We start from the raw sequence: 16,424 nt of genomic DNA, 5'->3' as shown, positions 1-16,424 counted from the left end.
GATTCTTGTATGTGTGCACTTTGCAATTCGAGAATGGATGAATTAAATCACTACAACCATGAAAAACAGTAACATTGTCTCCGAGTGTATTTTCCTCGACTTTGCAGACCATGGTTCGTTCTTAACCCTCCAGATGGATAGATAAGGTCATGAAGAACATGTAAACGTGAAATTAGTTTCTTCAATAAGGTAAACCAAAAACAAATTAAAGCCAAATTGTTGGTCGTCTCGTAAACAAGTCTTAGACCCTGGATGTCAGTCGTAATGTTGTGAAGACTGGCATCCAACCTTTGCTACTCTCAGTGTAGGGAATTTATACACAGTTGAAAAATTCCCGCCATAAAATTCTATGAAGATATTTTTTGATTAAAAAAAAAAATTCTGTTTACTTAATCAGGCCCGTAGGGATTCAAAACAATGCGCTTGCAACAGTTGAAGAGATACATGCAGGCCTGGCATACTTCCTAAACAGCTAGCGTGTACATGTATGTGTATCATTATTCTGTGTAACTTGGACCCTACAAATCGCCTTTTTTAACATTTGGACATTGTCCAAAAGTTTAAAAAGGCAATTTGGACTTGTCCAAATATTAACTAGGTTATTTGTAGGATCCAAATTACTCGGACTAAGTATAAGTATAGTTGACAAAGCATCCAGACGACACATCACACCAACTGTATTAGGTTTGTGCCTCGCGCTGGGAGATTGACGCAAATTTAAACCAACTCATCAATGATAATATTGCCCGATTGCCTCCTTGAAAGCTGACGCAGATGTTGCATTGACCACAGATTGTGGCATGTAGTTCCAGTCTTTAACTGTTCTGGGGAAGAAGGTATTGTCAACAACCTTGGTGTGAGAACGGATTTGCAGTTGGTTTTTTGTATGACCCCTGGAGATTCTAACATTTGGAGTGAGGATACATCGACCAACTTGCTGATTATCTTGAACATCATGGATAACCTGTTGGTTTGACGTCATATACTGTGTATCTCAAGGAATGATCAACCAAGTTCCTTGAGTATGTTTGTCACGGTGCCAGGTGCTCTACTATAGTTGTTGGAAATACACGTAAGTCTAGCAGCTTGTCTTTGGATCTGTTTGAGACACTGAATGTCAGACACCAAGTGGGGATCCAAGGCAGATGATGAATATTCCAGCATAGGTCGAACCAATGTGAAGTGCGCTGCTTCTTTGACTTTTAGGGTGCAGCTCCAAAGGTTCCTCCTCAGGATATTTAATACTCTCTGAGCTTTCTTGCAAGTTTCAGATATGTGTTTCCTCCATGACAAATTATTAGCAATGTGAATCCTAAGGTATTTTAGGCTGTTTACACTACTTATTTTTTCACCGCTAAAATTACAGGTGGTTCCAATCGGTGCCCTAATGCCTATGGAGATTGCGTAACATTTGGATGGATTAAATTGGCACTACTCCTTAGGCCTTACTGATTCCTGATGTTTGATGGTTCCGTATGCAACAGCGTTTGAAAAGTGCCCTGCAATCATACCAGAGAAAACCTCTATTTGCACTTTCTTGATCAAATCTTCCCCCCAAAAGCCCATAATAATAGGTAACCTACATGTACATGTATGAAACTACCATGACAACCGAGCATATGTGTATTTTGTAGAGGGTAACCTACATTATTAGCAAAAATAAGCTTTTTCCAACCATCCTGACCTATGAGGCAGCATGGACATCTGGGATTCTCACAAAATGACAGGTATCGTGCATTAGACAGTTTAAGGACCATTTTGGAGGTGAATTCGGAGGATTTTGATTTGGGGTACAAACTAGTTTGAGTGAAATGAATTAATGGAAGCAAAAGCTAGATGGAAGGTACTTGTACCCTACTATTGCCTGACCATGTCCAAATGTTTAAAAAAAAGTGATTTGTAGGGTCCAAGTTACTTGGAGTACAGCACATCTATCGATAAACAAATACAGGCAATGTAAGTGCGTTGTGCCAAATTCGCACTGAACGGGCTGCCATCCGTCGCTTTGCTTGTTGTTTGCCCATACTTTTCAAAATCACGGTTTTACAGGCAAGACTGGCTGTCTATGCTTTTACATGTCTGTGGTGGCAGGGACGGAAGGGTGTTGTGCGACAAGTTAAAACTCTTCTCATTCAGTATTGTGCGGTGATGGCGTTTATGTCCTTTGTTTCTTAGCTGTGCGAAGATGGACCACGATGAGTCTTCGAAACCACAAACAGCCGGCAATATTTTTATTGATAATTTCAACTGTACGTACGAGTGTTTAAACCAAAATATTTTTTATATGGGAATTTCACTTGTATCAGAGACGGTAATTTTCTAGATGAAAATTGTCTTCGGGATAGATATTTTGTTTTACCTGCAATTCCTTTTTGACCGTGCCATGCCAACTTTGTTGCCTGAATTTCTGTGGTGACGGTCGGTTGTACGTGTCACATCTCCACAGGCTGTAAGTTTTGATTGAATGTGAAGAACTTTGTTACTATACGCATACCCAAAAGCAATGGACAAAATTTGAATGGGACGCATCACTTGCTTTTTATAATGGTGTGGAAAAAAGGTCATGTTGATGGGAAGGTTTTCCTTTAAAGGACTACAGTCTGAAGGCGAGGCCTTTACACATACATTTCAGGAAAAAAAAATCAATTTCGATGGTGGGAGTTTCATAAATTAAATCGTAGTTATGTGTGGAATTTAGGGGGTGTTAATTTGACAAGATTACAGCGCAGCATGTGCATTTTAAGTGTGTTCGCATGCAGGATCCATAGCATTATCAAGAAGCTGAAATGGGAATCCTTTTCTAGAATCTCCATGAAACAAAGGGCTAGTGTACATATCGAAAATAGTACAAGTTGATAATGTGGATAATGGAGACGCTGGAGATCGTAGCTTTAAATAAAACAGTTCCTTATAAACACCCCCATTTTATTAATAAATGGAATAGGCTTACAGGCCATTGTACGCACATCACCTGCAAACCCTCACCCCCCTCCAAAGAGGTACGGTGTACATTCCTCTGATAGTTTCCGGTAATCTTCACTGTTTGTGCAACTTTCCAAGAAAAACATGCTCATGTTCTCTGTTCATACATAAAAGAGCACCAAAAAAAGGACAGAGGGCCCCATTTTGGTTTGTACTTGGGCACCGCCGTCTTGTCTCTATAGGTTACATTACACTAAATATGCGCCCATTGAAGACAGTACAAAATAAGACAGTGACGCTTAAGGAGAGGTTGGTCTCTGCTAGTTGGAAATTCAAGATAATGGCCAGAAGTGCACTTTTCTTTACATTTCATAGGGGCTAGTCATGTGAATTTTTTGTATTCGCCCTTCACTAAAAACACCCCCAAAATAGGAGTAAAACTATGCACTTGGCTCTCAATGTCTATTGTAGCTGCCCACCTCTATGCAAAATAGGCCCATGGGTTGGAGGTTTTTGTGAGCGAAATAAACAGAGTTGGACGGCAGAAGTCCCAAATTTGTGATTTATGAAAATATCTTTATATTGTCCTGATGATTTGACCTCTTATTGTAAAATCCCAATGGATCACAAAGTATTAATGAGACCTGGTGCAGGGTGAAGCATCACTCCTGTTTAGGTCTTAGCTGCTGTTGAGAGAGAACTAGCAAGATCTTGGAGGTCTGGGTCACTCAGTGCTGCAAGGGCACAGTCATCAGTGAACACGAAGTCTCTCACTAAGGCTTCACAAACTTTAGTTTTTGCCTTTAGACGTCTCAGATCAAAGAAACTCCCATCATACCTGTACCTAACAGTGATCCCTGCATTCAAGGAGAGCACAGTAGACAGCATAGCAGCAAATATAAGGCTGAAGAGTGTGGACACCAAGACAGCCTTGCTTCACATCATTTGACGCACGCATACCAAAGATGGTCTTCTTCTCAGAGCTGGCCTCTGGCAGCAGGAGCATTAGACAGCCACTCAAAACTACAAAGATTGTCTAAAGACGTCGTTGAGATCCTGTGGTATTACTCAACATAATGTAGGTGGGAGACTTTGGCCACTGACCACAGTGCCTGGCAACTTGCTGTCCAAAGTGGATTACAGGCATTTGAGGAGAGGCGTCTGCAAGATCTAGACCTGAAGCATCAAGCCCGTAAAGAGAGGAGACCTAATCCAACAGCTGCTGCATGCCCACAGTGTGGTCGCATCTGTGCATCCGACTTGGGGCTACGTTCCCACCTATGATCACATCAACGGCGCCTCTGACATCTTAGTCGTTCGCGACTGACTTCCATGAGTGAGGGATAATGAGCTCGTGCGTAGAAATCTACCCATTTAATTGAATGCACACTTAGGGCCTGTTTGTTTGACATGGCCGTGCGTGGATCTGGATCTCGATTAGTGATCCTAACGCTGGTTCGCACCATGCATTAGATGGATTTTGGTGTTCGTAAACCAATGACAGATCACTGATCACGATAAAGATCTGTGTGAAACAAACGGCCTTATTAGGCATGTGTTCATTGAAATCTTTTTCCGAGCACCATCTTTTTCTTACTTCCGGATAGCTTGAAGTAAAAACCTACCTGTTTTGTGTTGTTTGTCTGAACTACATGTACATTCCTGGACAAGTTCTGCTTGGAAGGTGAAATGTAAGCTTCTTCTTGCAGAAAATTTTTTCTTAGAAAATTTCTAGAAAAGAAATTTGGCCAGATTTTGATTCGCACTTTGACATTTGTGAACGGTTTGTAAAAAATCACAGGAGCCCAAAAAATTGACAAAAATTTATAGGGAGATACAAGTCATTCGCTACGTGTGATTCCAAATACTTTTGTTCATACTCAGCAGTCATATAAACTTTTGCATCTTATGTCTGTTTAATCGAAATGACTTTTAGAGATTCCATTTGTTTAAACTTGGCCAAAACTGAATACATATTATTTCCTAGTTTCTGATCGTGCATTATTTGCACACAAATACATTGCAAACTCAACTACACAGACATGGCAGAAATGTATGTGATGAATGGGTTCATCAACTGTGCGGCGTGGGGGATGTTATCGTTGATGGCTCACTGCACAGGTGAAAAAGTTTAGGCAAATTCTATATTTTAATTGATTGGAATTCTAATGAAAATTTCTATAAATTAAGAAGTTTTTCAGTAGAAAATCAGCTTGTTTAATGGTTCTGGCTGTAAAATTGATTTCTTGCATGGTTACTTTTTATTTGTGGAGAAGTTTTTGTCGCGATCTGGAACTGGTTAATCCACTCGTAGGAAAAGTGTCCTCGTCACTTTCGTCAGTCCTGTAAGCCCAATAATTTGTGTCTCCTACACACAAGGCTAACCACTGACCACATTTCACCAGAATTTCAGAATTTTTAGTAGCTGCAATCTGACTTAATGATTTTCACGATTTGGTTGCAGGACTTCTTTTGCAATTGTACAACTATCTGTGAGCTTCCAACATTCTTACTTGATTTTGTGTTAGGATTAAAAGCGTGCATTTAAGCCTTACCATCTTGCGATCTTGTTTTATAATTGAAAATATTGAGAAATTATTTTGTGGGGAATTTTATGTATTGTGAGCATTCAAGTTTTTATATTTTCTCTTTTTGTGATTCTGGGGGGACTCCGTACTCTTACTGTGTTGAAAGTTATATAAAAATTGAACCTTGCAACACCTGCCAAACAAGAGGTACATGTACCGGTAATTATGCCGATTTGGATTTGTTTATCAGGTTGTTTACAGTGTTAAAGTGAAAGTAACTAATCAATGAAACACAACACTTGGTTATTTTTCTAAGACAAAATAATTGGGGATATTGTTGTGTCATGTACAACAGTTTTTTGTCGATCTAGACAAATCTTGTGCACCAGCCAACAGTGCCAAAAGTAGTTATGTGTGTAATAACTTGCCTTGGCCTAGGGCTTGAATGGTAGTCACTCGGTCTTGGCCTTGGCCTAGGAGACCCCGGACTCGGCCTTGGCTCTCGAAGGTTGTAATTTGTACTCATATACAACTGCTACACAGTTCAAAACCATCTTTCAAAACTGTTGGACGTGTTTGAAGTAGACTTTTCAGGCCAGGTGCTGAGCTGAACATAGAAGGCACGAGGTAGAAATGCAGTGAAAATATACAGTGATAGGCAGTCTGTACCATTTGTTTTCACTCCAACATTGTAGCATTATGCTGTCAGGCCAGTGTGTGATGTCATCTACATGTACATAAACCCTATTAGCTCTCACCAAGCTTGGCCTAATTGTAGCAATCCAAAAGTGGAAAATTTGGGCACTTTAGAAATCAGTTGTGTATAAATTTTGTTCTACTGGCTTAATTCAGCAGGCTGCATACTAGTACTACACTGTTGTTAAACTCTGCTACACAGTCAGCAGAGTGTGAAGGAAATAACAAAGGAAATCAGTGTTACATTTAGAATTGTTTCTTTACTTCTTTATCATCGTGCAGGAAGGATGATGTGGTACTTCCACTCGTCCTGTCATGGGAGTAACATATCTCTCAGATGTACAGCTTCAACTGCCATCCGTAATCCTGACACTTTTGACAATGGCATTGTCTTCAGTGACACCAACCTCCAAGCTGGTTCAGTGGTGTCCTTGTTCTTCAAGAAAAAAAACAACCGATGGGCAGGCATGCCTCGCGTTGGCTTCACCAACCAAAATCCAGACCAGGTTAACCCACTGTCACTCCCAGCCATCTATAGTCAAGAGGTGTCTTACCAGAGCCAGACATGGGTCATATCCCTAGAGAAGGCTAATGAAAACATTTTCATTGATTACACCTTTGATGAGATGGGACTTGTTAGGATCAGTCAGCAAGGATGGCCAGAAAAGTTAGTGGACACACGAGGAGCAGTTAATTTCAAGAATTCAGTGTGGGCCACTGTTGATCTATCAGGCTGTTACACTTGTGTTATGAAAAATGGTAAGATAGGGATTTAAACTTTTCCATTTTTTGTAATGAGCATTCTAATTCTGAAAGATAAGTAATGAAAGTTAATTTATAACATGAAACTGAGCCCCAGTATGAAATTGCAAGTCTTACATGTAAATGAACAGGTACATGTACCAGTATTGCGATGTTGGCACTTAATTTCCTTTATTTTCTCCATACGTCATACCACTAGACCAATAGTTCATCATTGTTGGAATGTTGCGAATATACCAATGTAGTGTTCATGTTCAAATTTGAATGATAATTGTAGCTTTTTATTATACACTGTAAGGCAGTAGACTGAAGAAAAAACTCAAGTTGAGACTTAAAAGACACAGGCCATCATCTGTCCACTATGTTCTTTTAAGGAAACAAGTTTACTCAAAATCTAAAGAAGGGTGCTTTAGAACAAACCTGATGAATATTCTGCTGAGTGAGTTCTGCATATTCCAAGAAAAGTAGTATTCTAGGATTTTAATATCAGATCAGAAGTTACTGACTCGTGTTTTGAATTGTGCCTGAATTTAGCATCTTAGACATGTTCTCACATTCAGTGGAATGCAGCTATGGGATGTCACGCACTGAACCAATGAGTTAAAGGAACTCTTGCACAGTTGCACTTGCTTCCAATGGTGATGTTCCAAAAATACTTCCTAAGATATATTGTTGGAAATGACCTTTCATTGTTTTCTTCAAAATGACAGCTTGCCAGAAAGAATAGTTTCACATGGAGTTTAGTTCCATACCATCTTTATGCTTTCAACAATAGTTTTGACAGTTAAGCCTGGTTTTCTTATGGTCGTTTGTAACGCAGATGGTCCGCAAGACATCAAGACGCAGACAGTTGTGGAAGAGACACAGCGTGACATCATTCCACCCAAAATATTAAACAAAATGGGGCCTGAAGCTCAGAAAATTTTCACCCAAAATGCCTCTTTTAGGCGGCAATGTTTCCTCTTGAAGCCAAACTGATACTCCAGTTTGATTTAATTTGTCAGTGGTCAGCTATTTTGTTGATGGTTGGGGTTGCATTTGCTAGTAACAAGGAGAAAATAAACAAAATTATTGGTACTAAGCAAGACAAACATCATTGTACGCCTGTCATGCCAGCGTGTGTGTTTGTATAGGCCTACTCAGCAACTCAACACAGACAGTCGGTAAAGTTGACTTGGGCTCAACTTTGCCGATCCATCTGCAGCTGATTTGCGTTATCAGCGATACTTCCATCTGACATGTTTCCATACATGTATATCTGCGTTGTAGTTTGCATCTTGATTGCGTTGCTCTCTGCATTTCTTATGTCGATATTGAAACCAGGCTTTACTTTTTAGATAACTGCAAATAATGGACTCTATCTTTAAACTCAGCAGGTGAAATGGAATCATTTTTTTCTTCAGACACATGTAAGTTCTTTTCAATCTGTTTATGCATTGCTCAGCGTTAGAGGGATATGATGCGCAGGGATATGAATGATATGATGACTTCAGCTTGAGTGATTTATTGCACTGTGAACTTGGTAATTCTTCATATGCAGACAACAGTACCTACATGCCCAAAGAGATAATAGAGCAAGGAGTACAAGCACAGCGAGTGTATATTGAAGAATTGTCGAAGGGCAGCAGAAGTGTACGTTTGACTAAACTGGTGCTGATTGGCCAAGGAGGGGTAGGGAAAACCAGTGTAATGCAAAAGCTGACCAACTTCAGGTAAATATATGCTAAAGGCTTATCAGCTATGGCCATCATGACAAGATGTCCATCTTCTCCATGTGTTCTGGCTAACTGAAAAACTATGACCCCACGAACACATTTCATTAAGCTTTTACTGTACATTTGCTTGTACAAATGGTTTGTTTGAAAAAGGTGACATGATTAAGTGTTTCCAATTTGAAAGGATTATGGTGAACTATGGTACATATACATTTGCACTGCAGAAACGTTCCCCATTAAGTTGATGCTTTCTTGATTTTTGTGATTGGATGCTGGCCAGGGTTGATTTCCTGTGACAGACAGTGGCATAGTCCTGCAAGTAGGTGCCAAGGTTTGGTTTGGGTTCAGTTCGGACACGGTTCGGAATTTTTTTGCCGAATTTCGGTTCAGGTTCGTACATGTACACACGTGTACATGTACGTACATATACATGTACATGTAGAGTGCACATTAAGACATTGAAGAGCTCGTTATGAAGGTGCCATATACTTCCGTGCATAAAATATGTTAATTCAAGCAATGAATCTCCGCTCCATCCCCATCCATGAGCAACTTCGATTTGAACATTAATTTTTTCTAAACTGTTTCCCCAAACTTTGTGCAGGAGTTAGCATTCCATAGAAAGTTACCATCGGAGGTGTAACAGTTTCCGACCGTGTTTTGCCAACCAAAAGCAGTTGTGTTTGGACCACGCTTGATTCAACAAATGATTGTAGGATATGTGAAAACAGAAAAACAGCACGCTCAAATGGGAGTTTCCTCCTTTGCAGGATACAAGATGAAATTAGATTTCGAGCGAATTGTGTTTTGTTTATTTTTCATAATACAGATTCAACTACGAAACTATTGCTTTAATGTATTCGATGAGCAACCCTATCAATTTGGTATTCTTTCCCAGGATGGTGCCCACGTGGCCAAAGGTGCAATTTTCCATCAGTCTTTTTTGAATGGAAAATTCCATTACAATGCATTTCCACTACAGCTTTGATCAAACTTGATCAAACAAAAGGCAAGTTTAGGCCAACATGTGAACCAAATCTTCTCGAGTGCTGGAGTGCTGCACCAGCCCGCCTGGCAAAATCTGTTTTCCCTTCGAGTTGCCTTTGATCGAGCATGAGTAAGATTGTGATCAACATCCAATCAAAATTTGTGTTGCACAGCCATCTATGACATCATTGGCCTAATACAGAATGTAAGGGTGTGGCTATAATGGCAAACATAATGCTAAATCTCAATATACATACATGTACATGTAAGCACAATTGGATGTAGTGAGAATTTAGAATTGTTGTGCAGCGAAAATGCTGTATGTTGCATGTTCTCGGTTGATTATTAGTGAATTCTCACCACATGCTGTTTACAACCATTGCCTGATGCGTGGCCATCGTAGATTTACTGTACATGTACATTTACATTTACAGTCCGTATGTACACGTACATATGCTGAGTGCCGGTGCGGCATAACTCGTTTTCCATTTTTCATTCCATTTGCTTTTTTATCTAGTTTTCTCGTGTAGATTCTGTGTGCTATCAATGCCATGCAGTATTAAAGCTGAACATCCGAACCAACCAGTTTGGTTTGGTTCAGTTCGAAAGTGCCGTGTTCAATGATTTCTGGTTCGCTTCCGCGGTTCGGCTGCAGCGCTACAGTGGCATAACTGGGGTACATATTGCAGGCACTTGGCGGTCTCATTTTCTGGAGGGGGCATTCAATGGGTTTGGTTACAGTTAAAATGCCGACTGTCAAGAGATTTTTTCATTTTCTAATTTCTGAGCCGGGGATATAAGCCTTGAGTCGGATCCCGTTCTCCCTGTGTCCCCTCCCTTTAGCTATGCCACTAGTGACAGAGCAAGAAACATTTGTGATTCATTACTCGATGCTTGCCATAACACCTTGCTTCGTTATGTATGCATGTGGTTACATGTTTTCCATTTAGCATAAATGGGATGATAAATTTATCTTAAACAGAGTTGATGTTGGAATACCAAATTTGCTCACTGGCAGTGGATTGTGCAGCTTAGTTTATGTAAGGAACAATGTACTTACTCTTGGAATATTGCGGTGCATGTATTGTGATGTGCTCTGTGGCATGGGAATATGCAATAAAGCATAGTACTATTACATGTACTTGGAGCTTGTCGTCGTCTATCAGGTACATGTACTAATACATACACATATACTCTAGCAAGTTGCACTAACAAATGTAGGCAACAGAAACAACTTTTTATTAATTTATGTTAACAAGATAATTCTAATGCAGATCTGATGTCTTGGAAAGCTGTGCTGGTGGCATTGATGTCTTACTCAGTGTTAGAATTGATGGGATGAGGTTTTGGCATTATCATGGAGAAGTCCGAGGTAACATTCAAAGCTGTTTTTATCATTGATGTCCTTGGCATGGCCGTTTTATTATGTGCATGTATGAGAATATTCACTTAGAATTAAGCTTGAATGGATTCTAAGTGCAACACCGCTGCTTAAAAGTGATTAAAACCTCTCATACAGCAAAAATGCTCTGCAGTGTATGCATGCATGCATGGTTACATTGTTTTCATGAAGTGAAACAAAATGTTCAGTAATTCTATTGTTTTATTTTTGTTTTTGGAGTACATGTATTGACTTTTCTAAAACAGACTACAAAACTGCATGTTTTGGGGGTGTAATGGTAAGAGTAATGGTATGTCAAGATGTACTTTGCATCGGGGAGATGTCAATTTTAATAACGAGTTTTGCCCTAACCCAATATATATTCAGTGTATACTCAGTATACTAAGTGCCTATCCAAGAGCGTGCAAAAAAAATTCACAAGCATGCTTGGGTGGGACTCAAACCCACGACCTCCTGCTCACTAATACTAGCACAGACGTCTTAATCACTCAATCACTGAGCTAGCCAGGGTTGGCTGGCCGGTCCGAATCAGATGTAAGGGCAAAACCCGTAATTAAAATTAACATCTCCCTGATGCAAAGTACATCTTTGCGGTACCGGCTGCTGTACTGTACATCTGACTTGAATCGGCCAGCTAACCCCCGGCTAGCTCGGTGTCAAGTGGTTAATCTGCACTAGTAAGGAGGAAGTTGTGGGTTTGATTCCCACCAGAGTAACCTTGAGTATACAGTGTTTATGAATACATACACGTATGTATATGCTGGGTAAGGGCAAAACTCGTAATGAATTTACAGAGTGACAGTTCAATCCCATGAGGCAAAACCAAACTGGAATAGTTCAACCTTTATTTAGTCCCTGCATGAAATTATTCTTTCCTTGCACAAATGGGAAACATTCATTATTTGTTATATACATGTTCATTGCCTGGATAAATCTTTGTGTACAGATCACCATTTCACTTTCTCTTTATGATTGTAAAATCAGAAGATGAAATTATGTTTCTAAATTATTGAATGCTTCAGCTGACATTCTCATGGATCTTGCAGATTGGTGTTATCATTATGTAACGTCCATACACTTAGTTTGTTTAAGCTTCTGGTACAAGAATGATAAGTTTTACTTTAGAGTTCAGAAATTTTACTTCTGTTAAAAGATGGAATGTGAATAGCCAGATAATAATGCAATCATGCCTTCTGTGCATGCACAGTTCAAGGGTATTATTGAATGGTGCATAAATGGTCTTTAGTTAGTATATGAAATAATTAAACGGCGTTACTGACTGGAGGGCATGTTCCCCCCCCCCACAAAATTCTAGTGCCCCAAACAAAAACCTATAATTTGCCTCTTGGTAAGGAAATTTCTTTTAAAACATTTTGTGTGTCAGTAATGCAGGGTGAAATGAATGAAGTTTACTGGGTAGTAGTTGAATTTAATTGTCTTCATCCCACTCACCATAGGGCTTTTTAATTTTTAATTAATTTTTTTGAAGTGACACCCCCTTCAAAAGACTTGCTGTAGACTTGCACAAAGTTCCCATATATTCAGTGAACCACAGAACAAGGAAACTGGTCTATGTACAGGTATATCTTGACTTTGGTAGACAGAATAGTAGCAGAAGCTCTCATGGAGAAGTTCACAATTTACCTAAAGTGTGATGAAAGAAGTAGAATGTTGTCGTTTAAGCAGTTATTTACCTCTCCTTTTCACCCTCTCTGCAATGTACTTGTAGAACGATTTAATGGTAGACCTAAAACCATGCCCATGTTTTCAGAAAAACCAAGAGACTAGGGTCAGTATCTATGAACGGTGTTAAACAGAGAAGCATCAAAAAGAGAGTTTAGGTTTTCACCCTTTGAGGTACTTTTTGGGAGAACCATACGAAGTCCTTGAACAATTTTGAAAGAGTTTTGGTCAGGTGACACTGAGAACGAGAAAGTGAAGTCCACCTATGAGTTTTTTATACCATGGTAATACAATTTCTTACTCATTGAGAATTGATCATGTGATAATGCCACAAACACACATGTATCAGATCGAGAGAACATGAGTGATCTACCCCACAGGTTCATTACCTTGATTTTTCCCACAGTTAAAAGTCACTGTGCTGTTTCCATAGCATTGTATTGGCGTGACCTGGGATAATAAGTTCAGTTGTACAGCTGTGTTAGTGCTACCTGCTTTAACTTGTACAAGATATGCAGAAGTGGGACAGACAGTGAAGCACTATTTCTGCTGTAACTGCCATTTTTATTTACATCATTCGTTTGTGGTTTAACAAAGCCAATTTTGTAATGATACAAGCTTCCATGTACGTGCAAATAGTAATATGCTAAAAACATACTAAATTTTGAGCAATCTAACAAGCTGAACACAACCAAGGAAACGTCCATCAGGCTTCACTTTGCAAGACAAGTTAGTTGTGTTGGATATTTTTTTATCCATGTACATCACACACACATTAGTTCTCTTGTGACTGTCATGCAGCATTATGTAGGTCTCCTGTGTGTAGTTTTGTTCATGTACCATGTATCCATAGTCAAATTGCTTAAAGGATATCTACAGGAGGCATTGAATTACACATACCGGTACATGCCTATTTCATGTTTACAAGTACTGCATTTATGCTTCCCTTGTTTTGCTAGGTCAGGATATTCAATGCCTTTATGGTTTTACATGCATGCCCAAGCACATTTTCTAAAACATTGATCTGTATGCATGGGCTCCACACACTAACAGAAGACAGTGCTTTACACCCCCGTTCCACTGAGACACACTCCAGCTATGCCTTGAAAAAATGCTCTTCTGGAGCTTGCTTTATTGCCACCACATTCACACTGCGGTGCTTGTTTTGACCATGCTTAATATTTGCATGGGGGTAGTATAGTGGATTAGAATCGCCAAAAAAGTGCCACAAAAACATAGCTAAAAGTCCATTATCATAGCTCTATCGAGGTGGCAGCACAGATTGATCATAGGCATGGGAGCAGAAGTACCTCAACAATGCTTCTGAAGTACTTATTATTTTTCTCCCATTCCAATACCTCATGTGTTGGAGAATGGCAATCTGAACAAGGGCCACCTCATGCTATACACCCATCTTTGGCGGAGGCTGGGGAAGGACTGACAAAAACGTGAATTTCTGCCGATTTAGATACAAACAGTTTTAGATCGCCCCAGAATCCCAGCATGAGCACAGCTCAATCACTTTGATCATATTACAATCATAGCAAGATCTTTTTGTCATCGTAAATGTAGCACATCTGCATCGTCTATACTGTAGTGGCAGTGCCTGTGATTGCTTGCAATCACCTATGAAATGTGGCGCAATTGCGGCAAAAGTGCCATGGAACTGAAGTGGCAGTGTTCCTAGCCCAGACCATTGTGTTGCAAACATGATAGTACAGTTGCCTCAGAGCCAGATATTGGCTTGTGATGGTGATTCTGGGGCAATTTATTAAAATTTTGAAGAGTGCCATGAGTGGGAAGAATATATTGGGAATGTGTCTCATTGGAATGGTGGCTATTACCTAGAAATAATGGTGAATGGAGACACCACAACATGCACAATTTGAATGGAATAGCCATCAAGTACGTACACACACTCAAAAGAACCTTGTCATGTCCCTGGATGCATGGTTGCAGTGGTGGTCAAGTTCATTCTAACCTCTCCCCGTTATCACCAGTGAAGGGCACTTACAGTTGAAATCCATAAAGAGATTTTAAGGTGTTGGAACTCTGAACTGTAATCAATTTCATCATCCTGATATGCATTAAAACCAGAAATTTGATGGCTGTTTCATGCTTCTCTTTGCTGCTTGACAAAACAGTCATTGAAAAGAATAGGGACAGCCAAGTTACTCCGACGACTCATGTGTGACTGTATAAGAAACAGATGTTTCATTGATCATTAATGCTTTCAATGATTTTCATCATTCTGTTTTAAGAAGAGAGTTCTTAGTGCTGCATACCATTAAAGTTTGAAAATAATTTTTTTTTCACAGAACATCTCTTCAAGTCTGTTTCTGCATCTGTTTTATTCCTTGAAATTGTTCATTTTATAACTCGTGCAAGACACTCATCTTTTATTTCAAGATGATTACTGCACACATTAATGAGATAAGATGGCCCTTGGACCCATCTTAATTTAAGACGAGTTGATAAGAAAGTTAGGACATATTGAATGCATCTTTAGTTTAGTGAAATCGATCTTAGGATGAGTTGCAAGATAAAACAAGTTACCAGGTTACCCTTCCTATGACATGTTTTTAAGCATTTCATAAAATTGGCCCCTCCTTTTTCAAATCTGGCTCATCCCCTCTCCCCATGCAAAACTGGACTTTTATTGTTAAATGGTTTTGTCAAATGTTCGGTTGAGAGCTTGTTTGTCAAACGTCAAGTCATTACTTGCTTTATTTTTTATTTAAATTAGTTACAAGTGAAGGGAAAGGTATGGCTGAAGCCTCTGGTCATGAGTTGCCTGTTGATGGAGACGCCCTTCTGAATATCTGGGATCACACAGGACAGGACCTAGTTGACCTTACACACCAGGTAAGGGTCATAGGGACAGGTTGACATCAATTGAGACTAAATATAGCTCAAAGAGGGAAAAATACTTGGTGGAAGGGTATTGTCATGCAAAAGGTCTGCTAAAGAAATAAGCAGCAAGCTCTTGCAAATAGTGAGTTTGGGGGAAAACTAGAAACTCCTTAAACCAATAAATTGTCTTACACATGTATGGTGATGAAGGCAACAGTTTGGAGATGGAATAAAAGATAACTTTGAGTGCGGTGATTCAAATGAGCATGGCAAAAAATTTGAACAGTCACTGGTTGTGGCAAGAAACAAACCATAATTGCTCCCAAAGGAAACCACTGAGAGAACTATGCAAATAATTTAATTTGGTTCATGACTTAAAGCAACTGTGTGCTCTGCAGGAAATTTAAAATAAAAAACCCAACTCAAATTAATTTGAGCCTGATAGTTTAACTGTTGAAAAGTATTTAAGATGATTACAACTAATAAAACTGTAGGACCACAGATGGTGATAAAGGAAACTTTGAGACATGGTTTTCAGTAGTTTGGCTTGGTTTTCATTATCTGTTTATGTGGTCACTAAAATGTCGCACTGTTCAAAAAACTTTGAAAGCTTCAATTCTTTAATAATTCCATCGACATAAGTTCCCAAACCAGGTTATTTAGATGACAATTAGCCGGTGGCACTTACTTTTTATATTGCACAAGAATTAGAAACACTTGGATAAACCCATTCACGTATGCCCCAAATTATTAACCACTTCGCACTGGGCCCATTTATCCATGTTTATTCTGCTGGGCCGGGTTATTTTTCATCTTTTTTGTTTTCAAATTCTTTGAATATTCATATCTTAATTTACTGGACACATACACCCACAC

The 16,424-nt window shown here is 39.4% G+C and overlaps 1 protein-coding gene across 2 annotated transcripts in view; it reads left to right on the top strand.

The window, feature by feature from the left end:
- The window catches only part of LOC110980165 (uncharacterized), a 59,356-nt gene that overhangs the window by 2,100 nt on the left and 40,832 nt on the right, over nucleotides 1-16,424 (top strand). The window contains exons 2-6 of one of the 2 annotated variants that reach the window (XM_022236548.2): nucleotides 2,176-2,249; nucleotides 6,429-6,905; nucleotides 8,449-8,620; nucleotides 10,885-10,982; nucleotides 15,442-15,560. In XM_022236548.2, coding sequence (XP_022092240.2) covers nucleotides 6,434-6,905; nucleotides 8,449-8,620; nucleotides 10,885-10,982; nucleotides 15,442-15,560 — 861 coding nt within the window. In that variant the 5' untranslated portion in view covers nucleotides 2,176-2,249; nucleotides 6,429-6,433. The remainder of the gene's footprint in view (nucleotides 1-2,175; nucleotides 2,250-6,428; nucleotides 6,906-8,448; nucleotides 8,621-10,884; nucleotides 10,983-15,441; nucleotides 15,561-16,424) is intronic. The other variant, XM_022236547.2, reaches the window with a different exon arrangement.

Source organism: Acanthaster planci, linkage group LG12 (genome assembly GCF_054643075.1).
Source record: "Acanthaster planci isolate LZ-2023a linkage group LG12, COTS_SCS, whole genome shotgun sequence".
NCBI classification, from domain to species: Eukaryota; Metazoa; Echinodermata; class Asteroidea; order Valvatida; family Acanthasteridae; genus Acanthaster; species Acanthaster planci.
The sequence above is the reverse complement of the archived record's forward strand: the minus strand, read 5'-3'. Positions and strand labels throughout refer to the sequence as shown.